The sequence below is a fragment of the Cryptotermes secundus genome, unplaced genomic scaffold (assembly GCF_002891405.2).
Source record: "Cryptotermes secundus unplaced genomic scaffold, Csec_1.0 scaffold573, whole genome shotgun sequence".
Classification (NCBI taxonomy): Eukaryota; Metazoa; Arthropoda; class Insecta; order Blattodea; family Kalotermitidae; genus Cryptotermes; species Cryptotermes secundus.
In genome coordinates, this window is record NW_019738880.1 from 912,329 (window position 1) to 932,283 (window position 19,955).

General features: G+C 37.5%; 1 protein-coding gene across 1 annotated transcript in view; it reads left to right on the plus strand.

The window, feature by feature from the left end:
- LOC111871195 overlaps positions 1-18,826 on the plus strand; it is a 206,130-nt gene extending 187,304 nt beyond the window's left edge. Inside the window, exons 17-23 of the mRNA XM_033754152.1 lie at positions 454-644; positions 2,679-2,939; positions 3,614-3,994; positions 6,536-6,718; positions 6,969-7,074; positions 8,593-8,724; positions 18,052-18,826. Of these exons, the coding sequence (XP_033610043.1) occupies positions 454-644; positions 2,679-2,939; positions 3,614-3,994; positions 6,536-6,718; positions 6,969-7,074; positions 8,593-8,724; positions 18,052-18,164 (1,367 nt within the window). The 3' untranslated portion in view covers positions 18,165-18,826. The remainder of the gene's footprint in view (positions 1-453; positions 645-2,678; positions 2,940-3,613; positions 3,995-6,535; positions 6,719-6,968; positions 7,075-8,592; positions 8,725-18,051) is intronic.
- The last annotated feature ends 1,129 nt before the right edge of the window (positions 18,827-19,955 follow it).

The window sequence follows — 19,955 nt, forward strand, 5'->3', positions numbered from 1 at the left end:
CATGTCCACATGAAAAACTAAAATGTGTGTTTGTGTGTACTCTACATCACATTCTGGTGCACTGCTGTGAGAGTTTGATTTTGTCTCCGCTGGCAAGAATATTTATATTTACGTGTCATATACTTTAAATGCTTAAAATAGTGCTTATTGTGGAAGTCATCCCTCCTTGTGCCTGTATGTTTCAAGTCTGAAACAGTGCAACAGATTTTGATAAAATCAGGTATTACTGTATAGTATGTTTACATTCAGAAGTTGTTAGTTGAGTTTAATCTGATCAGTACTGGAGGGGTATATTCCCCACTACATAATGTTAGTAAAATATTTAATGTAAGAATAGCTGAAGATGTTTTGTTAACATGACACTGTACATCATTTGATCATTGTTTTGTGCTTAATGTATGACACTGTACATGATTTGATCATTGTTCTGTGTTTAATGAATTATCTTTTAAGGTATTATACCACGCGAGAAACAACAGGAAATCAAAACAGTTCGCATTGTAAAACGAGAATCAGAAAGACGGCAAAGAGATCGAGACAGGAGTGGAAACATAGGCATCCCTGTTACCAACGGGACAGCCGGTGGTAAACGAGTGACAATTGTGGAAGATGGAGACATTGCAACTTCCCAGTACCCAGTAGAGGTGAATTACACTTAAATTCCCATAAAAGACAAAAGATATCTTCCCATAACTTGACCATTGTAGTAGCAGAGATTCTGCAATTAAATAAGTTATCTTTCATATAATTGTAAATTGAGGTAGGAAATTTCACTGAGCGTAGTGACTTTGTGAACCAGAGCCACAAATATTCTTTACCAATTTATNTTTGACCAATGTAGTAGCAGAGATTCTGCAATTAAATAAGATATCTTTCATATAATTGTAAATTGGTGTAGGAAATTGAGGTAGGAAATTTCACTGAGCATAGTGACTTTGTGAACCAGAGCCACAAATATTCTTTACCAATTTATCCAGGCCTTGGGCCCTTGCAACCTCTTGTTTAGTGTGGATACCAAGGATGCTCCCCAGATATAATACAGTAGGGGTGTTAAAATGGCCACTGAACCTCCATCTACTGCAAAGGTTAAGAATACATGGAGCTATACCTCCATTTTCCCCATAAGACTTCATCGCACTGTGCTGAGATAAGCACAAACACAACTTCACCTTGGAAGAATACCATCTTCTGGGATGTAATGCCATATAGTCTGGCAGAAATCCCCTGATGTTTCAGAAGAATGTATTGCCCCAATCTGTGATGCTGAAAAGAGTAAGTCAAGCCTCTAACAGAGATCTCTGCTCACTCTTTGACCCTGAAGATTAATTTTTTACAAGACTATACAGCATCACATCCCAGAAAATGGTTTTCTTCACAGGCACTGCCTTGAGAACCTCAAGTTTCACAACTGTACCTTTATCATTATAAATTATTGTTTGGTTAATGGGGAAAAATCATATCTGCAGTGCCTCTTGATGACTATTAACACATTAGAACAGCCAGACCAATATACATTTTGGCATGAAGGCAGTTTCCTGCCTCTTAAGTCTCCACAAGTCACAGGTATTGCAGAAAAATGAGTTTCTGCATCATGCATGCTTTGAAAGTTTGTTAATTCTGAATATATATATATATATATATATGTTAGTAACTGACTAACCTATGGGAAAGCTGATACATGAGACACCATGATCCTGATAGCATTGAACAGAATTAAGAGAAATGTAAAGACCAACTCTATGGAGTGAAGTCCTTGAAAAGGTGGTATTCATTCAGTTGGGGAACAAATTTGCAGACTTACAAGGGTTGCAGAGTTTCAGTATTGTGCCCACAGGAACCACTGGACTCTATCTTGTTCTGGATGAGTTCACACTATCTTTATACCATATTTCTGTAACCTATCCTGTGTTATTTATGATACATTCTGTAATTGGTGTTTTGCATATTTTTCTGACATACAAGTATTCCAGTGGTGCTTTCCTGACTCTCGGTGTATATACATGTTGTTTCACAATTTTGTGGCATAACATCAGGAGGCGGGAGGGAACAAAGTTTCATGTAGAAACAAATATATGAACCTGTATTTAATAAGTTCCTTTATAATAAATATTGGTCATTTCCCCAGACTTTTATACTGATCTGAAGTATGTACATAACTTTTTGATGCAACTTTTTCTGGCCCCAGGTGTAATGAAAATGAGATCTGAATTTATTATTTTTGTGAGTGAAGATTCTTTTCTGGGATGCTATGCCATGTAGCCTGGTAGATGGTTACCAGCACCCATCCCTCCAGAAGATGTAGGTTGCAAGTTGCCAAAAATGTAGTAGTGATGATCTATCAGGCTACACAGCATCACGTCCCATAGGACGGTATTCTCTAACCTGTCTGTTCCTGATTATTACCATGAAGACCGTGGATCAGAGGACTGCAAGTTTTATATTTTTATAGTCAGAAATTAATAAAAAAATGTTCCCTGATCACTCACTGTTGATAATTTATATTGTCCTTTCTCTCCCAGTAATTTTAAATTTATGCAGAATATAAGAACTTTGTTAGATAATTTTGCTCATGTTGGAAGGTCTTACTGATGACCAATATTTGGGTGCTCCAGGAAGAGCTTGACATTTACTGTGTTATAGACATTGTAAATTTTTCTAAGTTAATGTACCTCTTTTAGAAACAGCAGCTGGGTTGTGTATTGGAAGAGGAACCTCAGGACAAGCAGTTCTCAGAAGAACTGATGGCACAAGAAGAAGACCCAGTGTTGGCACAGTTCCAACGTTCCATGTCACTCCCACGAGGGTTTGGGAAGCGAGAACACTTAGGTTACCAGCAGCAGCAAGTAGTGCCGCCATTACCACCCGTTCGTGTACCATCTCCCCGCAGTGATAGTGTTACTGTTCTCAGGAACCTCATGATTAACCGTCATCGAGTGCGGGTGAGTACTTCTCACCCAACAGTTGTTTGCAATGACTTTCTTGTGAATCCAGTATCCATTCCTTTTGCACAGTTCACTGTATACCATATGTCATAAGGTAGTCAGAACTACCAACTAAAATGTTGTTACCATGGTAATACAAGAAGGAAACAACAAAGTTTTCATGTTTCTCTTCTGCTGGAAGTTAACCCTGCAAGAGTTAACCTCTCAGTTCATTTGAACATAATGGAGTAATGTCAGCGTAGCATTAGGGATTTTATAAAATAAGGTCATGATATTACTTTAAAATCAGCAGTTCAGAAACTTCTAAAGTGGCCCATACACGTACGAGTCTGGCTCGCGAGTCCAACTCAGCTCGGATTCTAATGAACCAAACTCGTCCGTGTGTGGGTCTCAAAGTTGGGAGTCAGATCATGCATTTGTGGTGAAATTAATCCAAGTCAAGCTCACTGAGCCAGACTTGTATGTGTATGGGCCCCTTAATTATTGACTAACATTGGACATAAAATTTCCATATGGATATTAGCACCTTGCAGAAATTCCTTTTCATGGTTTGAATTATTTTGTTCCACAATTTTTTACTTTCGTTTGTTTTTGCATGATGTCCTGTGTTTTATTAGCGTCCTTTGGAATGTTTTATTTTACTTTTTCCTGCCCTGATATGCATTGCACAGTTTGAAAGCTACAGTGGTGGTAGCAGTAGTAGCGCCGAGAGCACAAGCAGTCAGAGAGCTGTAAGCCCAAGCTTGAATCCCAGTCGCTCATTGACAGCTCATGAGCTGCTGTTTGGGGTGAGCCATGATGAACCTATCTCACACCATTATGCCATCACTAGCCCTGGGAGTTCTGATGTTTCACCTCAGTTATCGCCGGTGTTTAAGAGTGAGGCTGCCCGTGCAATTGTCATGGAGATGTCTTCTATGAGAGATTCAGCAGGACACAACATCGAACATCAGCCTCGCAGACGAGCTGTTCCGAAAGAAAAACGCAGACATCATACTGTGTCAAGTAGCCAACCTCTGCTTGGCATTGAAACTACTGCATCTCCAATCATGGTACATTATAAGGCTTGTCACTTTCTGCTAATGGCACAATTCTCAACTCTTCATCTGAAACTTCATAAAACATTGCTTTTATATAATATTTTCCAACTGCTTGGCTATCTGTCTATTATCATGGGAATTGTTATCTTGCTTTAAAATTCTGTTTGAGTGCATTGGAATGGGTTGTACTGAAAATAAGCATTTTGGACCCCAGTGGGAATAATGTATGTCCAGGCAAGCATATACAGGGTGTCCCAGGAGGAATGGACCAAACTTCGGGAGGGTGTTCCTTATGTTAAAGTATGCCGATATAACCCAAAACACCTATGTCCAAAGTTGAACGGTTACGGAGATAATGGCCAGAGAAGTGTCAAACTTTGACCGGTGTTACACACTTGTTGATTACAAAATACATATTAAAACTGGCAGGAATATGTGGATTCTNTTGGAGAGATGCAGTTTGAAATATAATGAAGTTTTTAACCAGATTGAAGATAAATTATATTTAAGAAATTCTGTTTCAGTTACTAGTTTAGTGCCATCAATGTCAGATATACACTTGTTTTCCACTGTTTTGAATCGTTTTCTGTTACCTTGAATGAAGAACATCTCAAAAGCAGAACCTGAGGGAGATATTTATCTCTGAGAAAGATAAACAAGTGATGAATGTTGGAATATATATATATATATATATATATATATATATAGTATATAAGTATGCTGTACAGGGGAATGATTTCTGCAAAATATCACAGTGTATCATATGGTTTCTCATTTGACAAAATTTTGACATAACTGTACTAGACAATAATTACCATATTGTGACAGAATAATCCATTGCCAGGCAACGACTCGGTAAACACTGCCTAAATTCTGGAATAGCTGGTGACTGTTTTTGCTTGTTAGGTGTTCATTTTATGTTGCATGGCTTTAATTTCTGCTTGGTTGGCATCCATTTTTGCATCTTCCACTTTTTTTTTCTCTCGTTTCTTCCAGCAAGCATGCCATCATTTGTTCCACTTTCTTAGTGTGGTCATACAGTGATCAAAATCTAATGCAGTGTTCAATCCAACTACTTCTGACACCAGTTTGTCATGATTTAGAATGACTGTAGACATGGTTTGGTTTGCTGAATTTGATTTATTGACCACCTGCAGGTCGTAACTACAAATAGCTATAACACTATTCCTGATTTCCAAACTACAAATCACCAGCACACACCAAGTCTTCTCAATCTTCACTAGTCTTTGCTTGGTGACAGGTCTTAACAATGAAGATTTGTTCAGCTTCCATGGTCAGGCTATAGCTCACTGTTAACACTCCACACCTAAACTCTCAACTGTTAACTTAACTATAGCACCATCTGTTCTCAGCCTTCCTTGCAGAGCTTGACTCTCAACAGCCATCCCTCAAGTAACTGGGTCCCAGGCTAGCGGCCTTCTCACACCAACCTCCTAGTCTTCTCTTCAAAGACTGACTTTCTACTGGCAACTGACAACTGAAAACTGAACCCAGTCTTACTATATGCTACAATATTTATTTATTACTCATTGTATATTATTTCTGTTTTCCTTTATGATCCATATATCACCCTTTTGCTGTGAAATTTGTCTTAATCAGTAAGAAGATTTTGGTCTTTACAAAGTGAAGTCGCATGGGCACTAGAAGATCGAAGAATTTAATGTGGGTGCATTTCTGTTGAATGTTTCACCTGTGGAAAAGACACACAGCTCTCGTTGAATTACAGTTATACTAAGACGCAACAGGTTCAAACTGGCCTAGCGCATGAGCTGCTTGGACTATGGTGACAGAAAAATCCCCTCATGCACGATGGGTCTGAGCAAAGTCTCATTGTGCATGCGAATCACTTGCAGGTTATGAATCAGCCAGTTGGTAGGATGTATTTTTAGACTGAACATTTGGTGACTGCTAACAGGGGAGGAAGTCCATTGACATGAAAATTTTTATAATCAGTACTAGAAAAATGAAGTGGAAGTTCCCAGGAAAAACTGAAGTTGAGGGAAAATAAAATTGGTTAAAGTTTAGCATTACTGTTATGAGCAATTGGCTGGGACCATGCAAGAGACGTGTAAACCTATGAAAAATGTAAAATCCAGGGTCACGAATTGTAAGTTTCATCGCGTTTTGTTGTCAAAAGTCACCCTTTACTTTTATTTTTATTTCTTGATTCATTTGAAGCCTTGCAGCAACAGTACTTTCTCTGCAATATGTTCGTTATGAATAGAGTTTCCACCCCATACCCTGACCCCTTCCTATGTTGACAGCAACAGAAGCACAACATGGGGTAAATCAACAGTGGACCCTTAAGCTCAAGTTCAGCATGTTCCACTTCCAATTTCAGAATGTAAACATTGCAGCCTATAATAACAGTTAATTATTTATGTTAATTATATTAAAAAAACTCCAGACTCCAGTGGAGTTTCAGACCTCACTTAAGATCTCTGTGGTAAAAACTAGGATCTGTTAAAATATTTGTTGTATTTCCCAGTTTTTGTATGTGTTCTGCATTTTTGATCTGTCATGTATTTGCAGGGCTCAGCAAGGTCACGGGATGATCTTGATATGGAGCGAGCACTGCGGCCTCGACTCAATGCCCCTGATGTTGTCAGGTCCACAATGAGCCACAAAGACTTCAAGTACAATGAGAACACAATTGACAGCATTCTGGGGACACCCAACAAGATTGTTATACCTGAACGTTACATTCCAGAACAGGTGAGTCACTTCCATCTTGGCACTTTGATAATGTCTCCAGGCCACAGCTGCCCATGCTTTATGTCTCTACAGGCTGAAAATCCTTTAAGGCTCTTTCTGTGAGATGCTGAAATTTATTCTGAAAGAAAATGGTTTTCTTGTTCTCTGGGCATGACTGAGAAGCCAGGTTGTAACTAGGAACCTTCTTGGCATATTTTTATAGTGTTTAGGTATCCATGTTTTGTGAAAAGCAGTGAACTCTATGTTGCAGGCCCCAGAACTTTCTGCAGAAGAACAGATGCACCGACTTAAGAAGGCAGAAGCCATTAGGAAGATGCTGTCAGAAACAACTTCCATTACTACATCAGATTCCAAAGGTTATTATCATTCCTGATAATAGACAAAGGAATGTTAATTGCTTTTTTTATGTGTGAGACTTGTGGAGGGACTGACATTGTGATTCAGAAATGAGTTGGCAAGATGGAGCCATCTGAAATACTTTTGTACGTTCTTTTATAAAATTTCACATCGAACATATTTTTGTATAACTGAAACACGCTTTTAGAAATCAAATCAGTGTGTTTAATTAATGTATTCATGGTAGCATGTTACACTTCTGCTTTTCATGCCCTCCCACTGGATGGCAGGAATCCAAGAAGCTAAAATTTATGTCACAATGTCAGATCAGAAAATTGACGTTAAATGAAACTGCTTTGCATTCCTTGGATCCAGAGTTAGTCAAAATGACTGTAGGATGTGGAATATGTCACATAAATACAAAGACAGAATGTACGGTACAACTGAAGTTTTCACACAAGAAAACACAGAGGTTACGCATGAGGCTATTCAAAAATACATATATACACCAATACTGTCAACTTATTGTACACAGCCTATAAATGGTTGAGTCACTTTTTAGATAAGTATTCATCAGCAGAGTAAAATGGGTGTGTGTTTAAGAATTGTTTTAGTGTTATTTTAAACTGTGCTTTTTCATTCATAAGACTTTTGAGATCAGATGGCAGATAACTGAAAAGTTTGATCCCAGCATAATATGCGCTTTTCTGGAAGTGCATGAGGTTAGCAGTTTGTTTAAGGAGATAGTGCTTATATCTTGTGTTAACACTGGGTACATCTGCATTGGTCTGAAAACGTTCATTGTTATTTATAATGGAGTTTATTAGCAAAAATATATATTCACATGGAAGTATTAACATATGTAGTCTTTAAATAGAACTCTTCAAGAATTATGGTATTTGACACCCATCATAAGTTTAAGAGTTTTCTTTTGCTTGTAAATACCTTTTTGCTCTCAGATGAATTACCCCAGATAATTATTCCATAGTTCATTAAAGAGTGAAAGTAAGCAAAATAAATTGATTTGATAGTGTCAGTGTTGCTGATATGGAACATAGATCTAACTGCATAACATGGAGTCAACTGATCAATATGTTTAGGTCAGTTTAAATGATTATCAATTTGTAAGTGAAGGAATTTTGTGTTTACCGCCCCTTCTATAAGAGTATATCTATCATTATATCCAGTGTTCAATGAGTATTGTGGTGAGTTCTTTGTTATAAATTTTGTCACATTTGTTTTATCTAGAATCAGGGACAGCTTGTTTGCAAAAAAACCATGTTCTCATTTGAGAGAGAACTTTGTTTTGTAGTATGCAGAAATCAGACACTTGCAGAACTTTCTGTGCAGTGGGCTGAAGTAAAGAAGGGGAACTGCTGCCAGTTTTATATACTTACTGACTAAGGAACTTTTGGTTTCAGTTCTTGATGAGATATAATGTCTTGTATTTTCAGTTCCAGTCCATTTTTATTTCCATTATATTTCTTGTGTTGGTTCAAATGATTTACTGTGGATATTTATGTTGTATTTTCCAACAGAGAAAGAAGAAGAGGAGCAGACATCAACACTGAAAAAGAAAGTTGCAGCAGAAAAAAAAGAAAGGGAACATTTGCTTCAGCTGAACCAAATCCTGGCAAAACAGGTGATGGAGAAGAGCAAAATGGTGGCTGGTAAGTATGGTAGTGAGTCATGTCTGTATGTTAGTGTAGGCCACATGGGTACATTTATGTTGCCTGTTTTAAAGTTGGGACTGTGTGATGCATTGATGTTGCAAGTGGAAAGATTGTGAGTAGCAAACCCATTGATAAACAGGGAACATGTCCAGAGACTGAGAACAAATTGATCTGTGTTACTATGGCTTAGTTTAGGGTTTTCCTAGTGTGCAGTAAGCACTCAGAAGGCAAAGGAATTGTCAAATAGACAGGCTGTATTTCATCAGTCATCTTATCAAGAAAAATGTATTCTCACCATAGCAAAAGTGTAGCTTCTTTTTGTTTCCAAGAAGTATATTTTTGCATGGCTGATCACAGTGGCCACATGGTCTCAGGCCTGAACTGTCTTTGCCCATTCGAAAACTGGAATCATGGGTTTGAATCCCTCTTGAGACATTGATGTCTGTGTTTGTGCTGTCCTTGTGTGTAGCTAGTTGCCTTCATTACGTTAATATTTCATTAGGTATTCCTGTTAGTTTGCCGATCGTGGTAGCCAAGCGGTCTAAGGCATGTACTGTCTTCACTAGCTCAGAAGCTGGGATCGTGGGTTCGAATCCCACACAAGGCATGGATGTGTGGTATGTGTATGCATTTATTCTGTGCTTGTGTTGACTGTGTTTAGGTAGAGGCCTTGCGACAAGCTGATCACTTGTTCAAGGAGTCCTGCCATCTGTAAAATGATCATGAAACTGAAAAATCAGAGGCCAGGGCCCAAGGGGGCTGTAGAGCCAGGGAAAAAAAAGAGTCTTTCTCCATAATATAAAGCTAATTTGTTTTCCTTCTTCACCCTGTAGTAAAATGCTGACTGCTGAACTGTTACATGTAACTTCATTTGTGATAAATGTCTGGTATGTCACAATGTAAGATCATGACTCCTAATGCTGTGGAGCAAAGTTCTTTTCAAGAAGTAAATTGTCTTGCCTCATCCTGTCAACAAATTACCCACATGTTCTGGAATTTGAAATTACAGTGTTCACAAGACATTAGTCTGCCTCACATTCACTGCCTAGAAAAGTTCTTAACCTTTTTTTATTATTTATTTAAAGAATATAAGGTGTGAATTAGCTGAAACTGTTAGTACAAATGTTTTCCAATACAGATAAATTAAGTGACAGAAAATTATGGTTTTAGAAATTTGAAGCTTAAGCCTTGTAATATTAGACTTGTCTGTAGAGCTGCTTCTTCATGGAACAAAGTGGTTCTGTAGGAGATATCACTGAAAAATGTATGATGAAATCTTCTCAGGTGATCCATTATGTGAGTGTTGAGTTTAAACCAACGTTTCACAGATGTTTGTCTTTAATAGCAGAGTTGATGTGATATCTGTTTTTAACCCAACATTGACACAACTGATTGCTTGAGAAGGCTGTATGACATTTATTCACTCTGAAAGCTTCAAATCTACTGGAAAATTTGTTTACAACAAGAAAATTGTGACTACTTAAATGGATATCAAAGATCTGCTGTTTTGCTGATGGTTACATAGGAGGTATCACTGGAAAATCTATTTACATCAAAGAAGTTGTGAAGCATTTTCTGCAGTGGATCAGGGGTGTTCTGTTTTGCTGTTAACTTACATGTAAAGTTTTTTGTTGGAATTTCAGTGTAACTTATAAAATAAAAATGAAGCCATCACCCTGAAATTACAGAATCAAGAAGTATTAGCTGTAATGCTTAGCAGTTTCCATGAAATTGAAACAGGTCTATTTTTGATGGCCTCTGGACAGCTTTCCCATGTGGCATTGAATGCCTTTCATTGGGCATAGGCATGCATGTGTGTTCACTGCAGTGTTGATGAATGTTGGGTACAATTTCAGTATTGATAATGCTTTGAGCTGAGTAGAAAAGTCTGTCATTCAGGAAAGCTAACTTGAAAAAGCATTGCAATGAATATTATTACTGGACATGTGAACTCTCTTCATACCTTGGATTTAATATTTTTCATTTGTATTAGAGTTTCATTTGAATGAATTCAAAACATGTTTGAAGTTGGTTTTATTTAAGGAAAGCAATTTGAAAATGCATTGTACATAATATGAATTCATTACAAGCAAACTCTCATATTCCCAAATGACTATGGCACGTTAAAATTGTGTATAAAGGAAACAAAAGCGTAAATGTTTTAAGTCTCTGTATGTGACAATAACATCCATGTTAAGTATTGCTGTTAGTCAGACTTTAATATGGAAAAGCTATGGTGATAACCTTAACTGGGGGGAGGGGACTTTATGTCCAAACAAATATTTTATTTTAGAGCAGTATTAAAGAGAACCTTTCAGAATCAGTATATGCAGACCTTGATATAAAGCGGCATTTTAAGTATGTCTGTGTGTGTCTGCACCAGATTTGTATTATTCAGAACTATCAGTTGCTTGAATAAAGTATAGATTTATATGAACTTTATCAGCAGATACCACATGAAATAAATGCAGTTTAATCAGTATTTAGTGTTTGTTATGTTTGAAGTTGAAAAACATATTGGGTATAACATGTTCAATTCTCTTCGCAACCCTAATTTGAAGTGTTACTTTCTTTTCTTGAGACATACACAGCAGTGCTTATGGGTCTTCATGTAAAGTATCAATTATTTTTGCTTGTGTTTAACCTAATTTAAATGTGTCAACAAGCTTTAGGAAAATTCAGATTTTATGAAAATACATCCAGTGGCTCATGAGATAGATGGATAAGCAGACTGGAGGACAGAACAATTTCAATAGACCCTCTCCCAGGTTGAAAAAATGCCTTAAGGTGCAGGCAATGAACATATGAAAACAAAGAATGAATGAACACAGTATGAATAACATGGTAGTTACAGAAGGTCTGGAATAAATAGATAGAGAGTGAGTTTTACAGCTTGTGTGCAAAATGATTTGGAATGTTATATGGCTCCATTCTTGTGCAAGGGGGCCTAAACTGCATTAACCGTTCAGCGTGGTTTGACGTGTATGTTTCGTCAAGGTATTTAAATCGTCTGCGGGGGTTCGACGTCTGTGTTTCATCCAGCTGCACACCTATGTTATAACGCCCATAATAATTGATGGTTTTGCTGTAGATTGTTAGATTTTTCGCCTGCCTCTTGTCAAAAGAACAGTATATAATAAGGCATGAGTTTAGCTGCGTTAGGTCATCGTTACATATGCCTGTCTTGCAGCAAAATCCTGTTGCTCTTGTGAGAGATTTCCTCATTCAAACTGTTATGAATGGCGTGTTTTCTTTCCTATGAAGTTATAAACAGCAGAGAAGTGATATGTGCTGTGTTTATAATATCATATTGCCCTGAGCTGACCACACTAACACACTCAATTGGAATTCTTAGAAGAGGGATGTCCAAATTTTATTCTTGCAAGATCGATTGATTTTGCACAGTACAAAGCAGCCAGTTCTTAGAAAAACGCCACAAATTAAGGCAGAACACTGTGGTCACCCCCTGAGATGATACGGATGTGTGTGGGGGAGGGAAAAGAACTCATTCCTTCATGTATTATTGCTCCAGTTGACTCCATTTTATCGTACTGACCTTGGTGGTCATTTCGAGGGATGACCATAAATATTTTTTTGAGCCAGCTAAGCTCTGCTTTCGTTCACTACATACCAGCCAGTTCTTAGAATAACTTAATGAATTCTGTGGTCACCCCTACGTCTTATGCCGCCAAAACGAATGGAAAATGAAACGCAAAAGCACCAACACTTGTTATGATAACATAAAGGTTGAATTTACTGCAGCTAATCTGGCAAGCTATATAACTCACGGAGAGACATTTCCTCTTGTATTCCCCCCACGGGGAAGAAGGCAAAGCCGCACAGAAGATGTTTGGTTTACGGAAAAAAGAGCCAAATGAGAGATACGCAGTATTGGTGTGGTGAATGTGAGAGCGTTGTGTATAGAAGAATGCTTCAATGCGTACCATACTCTGCTCAAATTCTAATCCACCTCCTTCCATTGCCGAGATACCGGGCGCTCATATTATAAGGCAAGGTTATAAAACCATCTTTTAAGAGGCATACTAATCCTGCAGTTGACTCCATATGAATACTTTATTTAATACAGGAATGGTTAACATTTGTAATCTGTTTATGGTATTATGAGAGTTTGCTATAAATGTAAAATGTACCAATTCTGCTATGGAAGGTAGAATTTTGCTAATAGTGAAACCATTCAACATTACAAGTTATGTTTCACCCACCATCTTGGTGTGAAATATTTATACATTCCCTGCATCTGGGTGACTGTCATGGTGTGTTCTAAATGTTGTCCGAGTATGAGTGTTCTTTCAGCATGCTAACATTTTAACATTGTGTTCATTATTGTTTTAATTTGTAGCAATTAACTGCTGTAATGAGTAGCTGTCTTGTTATCATTTAGGTTCAACCTCAGTTCCATCCCTGGAATGATTTGAGCCTATATACGTAGCTGTTTTGCCTCTGATGCAGGTTGGTCTTTTAATTTGTTTGCTTTTTGTGTAAAGCAAGTTTTTTTTATATAATTTATTTATTTAAGCAGAGACTATTAGTAGGTTGAATGTGTCCTGACATGTTCAAGATTTGCATGCTTATCCAGGGCGTGCTTGCTCTTGCAGTAATCAAGTCCTTGATCATATCTTCATAATCACCATTGTGAGAACCTCACATCCAGCATTTCACAGTTGAGTTACCTATGGCAGATTATATCAGCTTCCCTCATCAGAGGTGTATGAGATGTGAAATGAGATTGTTCAGAGAAAATTTAGTATCTGATTTGTAAAGTGACAATTTGTTTTTGTTTGTTTACAAGTTGAAGAGGTGATGAGCATACTTCATTTTATTTTTCAAAATAATATGCATATAATATAAAATATTTATCTTGATATTACAATATCCATACATTTTGTTTGAAACAATGTTAGTAATTATGAAACCTAATTAAAAATACACATCAAGACAGTATATGGACTCTAAGTTCTGTACTTCCAGAGATGAGAGTTTAGTTTTCTTCAGCATGGGTATATATTTTCCCATTTCTATCTGTATTGAAAGGATGTTTTGAATTCGCTTTTGGAATGACCAACTGCTGCTCCATCACATTATGTTTAGTTGTTATCACAGGATCACATGTTTTTGCCTTTCAGTATTATTTGAAGTTTTCAAACAGAAAATACTTGTGGAATCCTGTGATTAGTTAATAACTGCCTTGCAAGCTAAGTGGGAAGGTGCATTATTTTTAGCAAATCTGCCAGTCATTGAATTATCACTTTATGGCTTGGTGGGGGGACGACCAGAAAATTGGCTTAACCTTTAAGAGCCGAGCGACGCCATATGGCGTCATTAAAATAAAGTCAAGGGGACGAATGACGCCATATGTCATCGTGCAGTCCACACGTGTGGCCAGCTTTTTAAAATCTAATTTTAAGTTATAAATTCTTTTTCTACTTACATGATTTTTGGTCACCAGCTTTATAAGTTGTCTCTCTTCCCACCTGTGTCGTCTAACGGAATGTTGGCTTTGTGTGGAAATCTTGGAAACATCCGGAAATGCAGAGTCCCACATCACACTTCACGCACTTTACCCGGACGGTTCTTCGTTTCCCACGTGAAAAGGACACTTGACACCTCAATTTCGAAGTAGAGGAAGTCGGCCAGTGCTGTTGTTTGGCCTCCTCTATTCGAAATGACCCCGATGAAACGGCAGGGGTTCGACCCCTGGGCCGTTGAGGGCGAGGGGGGCCCCTTCCAGCATGCTCCAGCATGTTCCGCACTAGGGCGAGACGAAATTCTCTATGTGACAATTTCGCGCCACAGGATGACAACAGGATATAACTGTTCAGAATCGTCAGATCCAGGAGATGGAAAAATAATTTATTTGTCCATTTCCGGGTTTGACGACAGATGCTATAACTGTTTGCCATTCTGTCCGCTTTGTCGACATAACCCATGTGCTTGTTGTAGTTAGCAACAATTGCTGGCTTGATGGCATTTCCGTGCTCATCACAGAAACTGCCTTCTGCTGGAGGAGAGTGCATATTTGTCAGCATGTAAACGTCACGTTTGTCCTTCCAAAGTAGTGCTGTCAAGTTCTGTGTCACCCTAACACGAATGTCACCTTTCTTCAGTCTCTTCCGCCAGCAGACGGATAATCCCTGCGAAGTATAGCATGAAAACACAGAAAGGGGTGGAATCCTCATTTACGTGTGGAGCTTCATTAATATTTAACCCCACAGCTCCACCGGAATAATTATTCACACGCCTCCTGCCATGCTGGTGTGGTGGTCCCCAGGTTGCCGACAAAGATGATGGGTCTTCGTCGACTTCGGGTTCTGAGCCCGTTGTTTCCTCGCCACTATCAGAATATTCTGTACTGCAGTCTGAATCGGTGTCAATAATCAGCTGCTTCTCAATTTTGTCTTCTTCTAAGTGAATCGAGGCCATGCTTGCTAGTTCAAATTGTGATGTTTTATTCACAACACAACACGCTAGGCTAGAACGTTCTGGTAGTGCATGGCTATGCTGAGAACAGTACCTCTGTTTGGGTAGTTCGATATATGCACAGTCAGGGTTTCTGAAGGACAATTCTAATTGCATTGCTTAAAAACATCGCAATTTCAAGTATCCATCATGGCCCCATTTCGCATGCAATAAGCCGCTCATAAATTACACCGATTCAGAATGCATTACAGACAAGACTGAAAGGCATTCCAAGAACAGTAGCTCTGTGTGTTTAGTCCGAAATGTAAACAGAATCATAACACTTATAAAACATCGCAATTTGAACTATCCAACATAGCTCCATTTTGCATGGAAGAAGATGAGATTGAGAGGCCGCTCTTAAATCTCACCAATTTAGAATGCGGTACAGACAAAACTGAGAAGCATTGCAGGGCTATTCCAAGAAGAGAAACCCTGTGTGGGTAGCCCGAGATATAAAGAGGCAATGTTTGTGAAGTATAAATTACGATAAGACTTGTACCCACTCGTGCAATAGTAGAAAGGTTACGATGTGACTGGAGAATGTACAGGACAAACATTACTTTCCTCCCTCTTTGAAGGATGAGACACAGGAAGAGAGGATGTCATCAGCATGCATTTATACTGCAGAAACGTTTTGTGCAGAAACTTTCTGCATATTTGTGGACAGATATTCAAAATTGGGATTTTTTTTTTTTTTTGGAATCAGTGCAAAAATTTTTACAGATTCTAAAATCTGTAAATTACAATATCTGATTCTATATTCTTTCTAGATAAAAGCAGCGTTTATTTCGTTCGTTTATCACAAAAATTGTAGAAATCACAGCATTTTGAGTAACATGATTACAATTTTTATTACTCTACAGTGGCGGGCATTTAAATTAACTCCGTCCCGCTACCACTACCGGAATTTAAATGTCCCGTCACTTAAAGGTTAAAGACTCACATTTAAGCCATTTAACTTTATACTTATCACCATAAATATTCCAGATAGAAGAATGGTTTCTTAAAAAGTTCTTTTTATATTTAGTATTAGTATTTGGTGTATCCCCCCTTCAGCTACAGGCTCCAGTGTTTCCACGATGTTTTTTTACATGTTTATAAACATATGTAACAGCTTTCAAAACCTTAATTATTCAATTGAAACCAAAATGATTATGTATAAAATTAGGTAATATTGTCATGAAGTATATAATTAGATGCTATTTTCAATTGAAGTCTTCCATATGTATGAAGTAAGTGATATTTCTGTAATTTTTCAAGAAAGTATCCAAGTATTCTTTACAAAATTATAACCCTGGTATATTTAATGCCTGTATTGTTTATTCGGTAATGATTATCCTGGTTTTTGGCATAACATAGCAATGACAAACTCCTATGCATGTATTTAATAATGAACATTGAAGAAGACTGGTTAATTTGTTGGTGCATAGTGTTTAGTAAGAAATTTTGTTATAGTATTAATTTCATAAATTAACTGTACGGAAAAATTTCACCAAATCCGTTCATGCACAATTTACCAACCATGCTTCTGTTGCCCAGAAATAGTCCAGTTACTGATAACAGTATATTCATGTTGGATTTGTGGTTCTCATAGCAGTGGTTGTGAAGAGTATGGTCTTCTCTTTATAAGGCTATGTAGTTCAGAGACAGTCTGACATTTCAGAGGAACATATCACCTCCTTCTTCAGAGTGTAAGTGTAAGACAAGCAAGAAACCAGAAGAAGCAGGCTACCCTGAAGTTTGAGATGATATGTTACCTGAAACACTAGGCTTTTTCTCAGAGTATATTTATGAATTTCCATCAGTGGTCTCTGCATGTTTTAATATGTTAGAGTAGGATTCATTTACTTCTGGTGGCTAATATTCTTAAGAAAGTATTATTATCAGTAGTAATCTCTCACAGTTCAAGGGAGTGTGTCTGATGGTGACACATTACTGAACTCTCATTACATGAAATTGGCCAGGTTTTTTTTCCCCCTGAGGGTCAGTCCAGTTACTAATGGCAAAGTACAGTCTATTTCGTTATCACAGTCCTCTCTTTATGTTAAGAATATGATAACATTTGCATGTGCCGAATCAGAGGCATGTAAGAGGACTATTTTTAGCCCCAGTACTAGATGGAGGTGAGTGGTCACTTTCACACTGGTTGCTTTATTCATAGAAAAATAGTTCTTGATTCCAGCTGGTTACGAGACAGATCTGGTAAAGAGAAGGGACCTGAACTTCACTTGTCCAGCCCACTTTACAGACAGGGCCGTCCTGGTTTATTCTGGGAGGGGGTAAGAGGTAAAGCTATCCCTGTAACAGGCCATCAAGGCACATGTAGTCATGAGACATCGAGGCTCCCACATTTTCTCTAGACAGTCAGCTCACAGAGGCAGTAAGGTTGTCAACCTTATGTGTCAGCTGCCCTTTACACCCCTGGAAGGATTAGGTTAATTGAAAAAATCCACCTCATCAGGACTCAAACCTGTCACCTTCTGGCTTGTAGAATAGTGCCTCAACCAACTATGCTACCGCTTGCCCCCATATTCCAGGGTATGTCATTTACAATCAAAGGAACCATTTAGATTAGGTTGAATTGGATTAGATGAAGTTGACCATACCAGCTATCGCACCATAGTAATTCTTGAAGCTATTGTTTGCAGTCTTCTTGGTTAACCTTCTAACAGTCCCACACTCAGCATGTAGTGCATTACAGTAGGTTCTGTGAGACATGAGCTACACTAAGCATTTTCATATTAAATGCTAAGATTGTTGCTGGTTTGCAGCAAAATCAGTCCAGAATTGCAATTATAGTTACATTTGCTGAAAAATGTAATAACTGTGCTTGTTGTTTTACAGTGAAAGCCCTGGCAACATTGCCACTGAACACTGAGCCAAGTTTTGATGAGGACGATCTGTCTCCAATTCAGCCACTGCCTCTGTTTCAACAGCGTGAAAACTATTTCTCATAGTGCAGACATTACATTCACCTTCAAAAGCAATAGTGCTTGCCAGCATCAAGAATTCTCCATATTTATCATGTTGTTAATATGCATGCAGTGCTCTTAAATAGGAAAGAAATTCCTGTGAAATCTACATGACAAATCATAATTTTAAATTAAAAGTGTGACCAAGTATATGTCTTTTTACTGTTGTTATTTGGTTCAGAGTATTGTTAGTTCATTTCTGATCAGAGCATACGAGTTTAATGGGAACAATGCTGCCATGTATTCTAAACAGAACTAATATGAGTTGAATTAAAGTTTTTCATAGCAGTGATTGTGAGGAATGCCGTCTTCTGGGATATGAAGCTGTGTAGTCAGTAGAAATTTACCAACATTTCAGAGGAACATACTGCCTCCATCATCAGAGTCAAAGAGTAAATCAAACAAACAACCAAGCAGAAAATGAGGTTGAACTTCTACTGGACTACATGCAATTGCAGCCCAGAAGATAATACTCTTAATGCTGAGTTATTTATGCTGTTGCATTGTGTTACCCAGGTTTATGTTGTTAACCATGTAGAGCACAGAGGTTACTATATGTGTCACCCGCGTTAACATTAAGAAACTCTGTACTTTGCCCACAGGTGACTTTTGTGTCATTCTCAGAATAAACAGCAATTATTTCCATGAACAGTATTAACCAGTTGAGCTTTATCACGTTTCCTGTGAGCTAAGAATGGAATTTAAAATATTATTTACAAGAAAATTTTGCCTCAGAGGGTTAAGAAAACAACTTCCTTTATTTTGTACAAGATAAGAACAGGACATGTGCTCCATAACAGAACATATGGATTATATACAGACCTGGGTCTGCTGTCATCTTTTGGTACTGGATTTTACTTGGTCATTTTAAGAAAAAGAACAGTAGTGTTTACTTCATATCCAATATTTTTAAAAGTTATTTATTTTGTATAAAATAATTTTGTCATCAGTATCTACAAATATTCTTATATTTTTCTTCTACTTTCTCAGTGAATATAAGACAACATTACTCGAAATTTAATTGTGTCAGTTTTCTTATAATTTGTCTCTTTATCTACAGAATGATTATCTCATTAACATTAATATTTACCTGAAAATTTTTACTATTTTTGATATATATATTTAATGTGGTGAATATAGAAGTTTGGTTTATTTGATTCTTATTTGGCCAGTGGTACACATATTTAGATTCTTTACACAAAGTTCAAGTGAGAGTTATCTATGCAGAACTTAAGAAAAATTCAGCAAGGTATTCAGGCATTGAAAAGTATCAGTCAGATGTACATAGAGAGTAGTCTTTTCTTCACTTTCTACAAAGAATTCTCGAAAGTTATATGGGCAGTCGTATAACACATTTTTTAGTATATTTCCTGTTATTAGTGTATCAGTGCCAAATACTCCTTTTGGTTGGCAGATGGTTATTAAAATCAAACACAATATAAGAAGGTTGTCAGCTCCTTATTCATAACTTTTAATCAGTACCATGTAATGCAGGTTGCTAATTTTATAAGCAAAATGTTTTTTTTTGTTGTTATAGTAAAGAGTTACACTTTGTATTACTGTTTTACCTTTTATGTGAGTAAATTATGGCCAATAATGAAATGTGTTCCCTAGAAGCACTGTGATTGCAATAAAGTCCTGAGATCCCTGTTGGCAGTGATTATGGAGGGACTAAAATATTGAGAAGCTCAGTCTGTGCAAAGTAGAGTAGCTGGTCACACACAACTTTCAGATTGTATATACAGATGTCTTCCTACATAGATTTTAATTTCAACC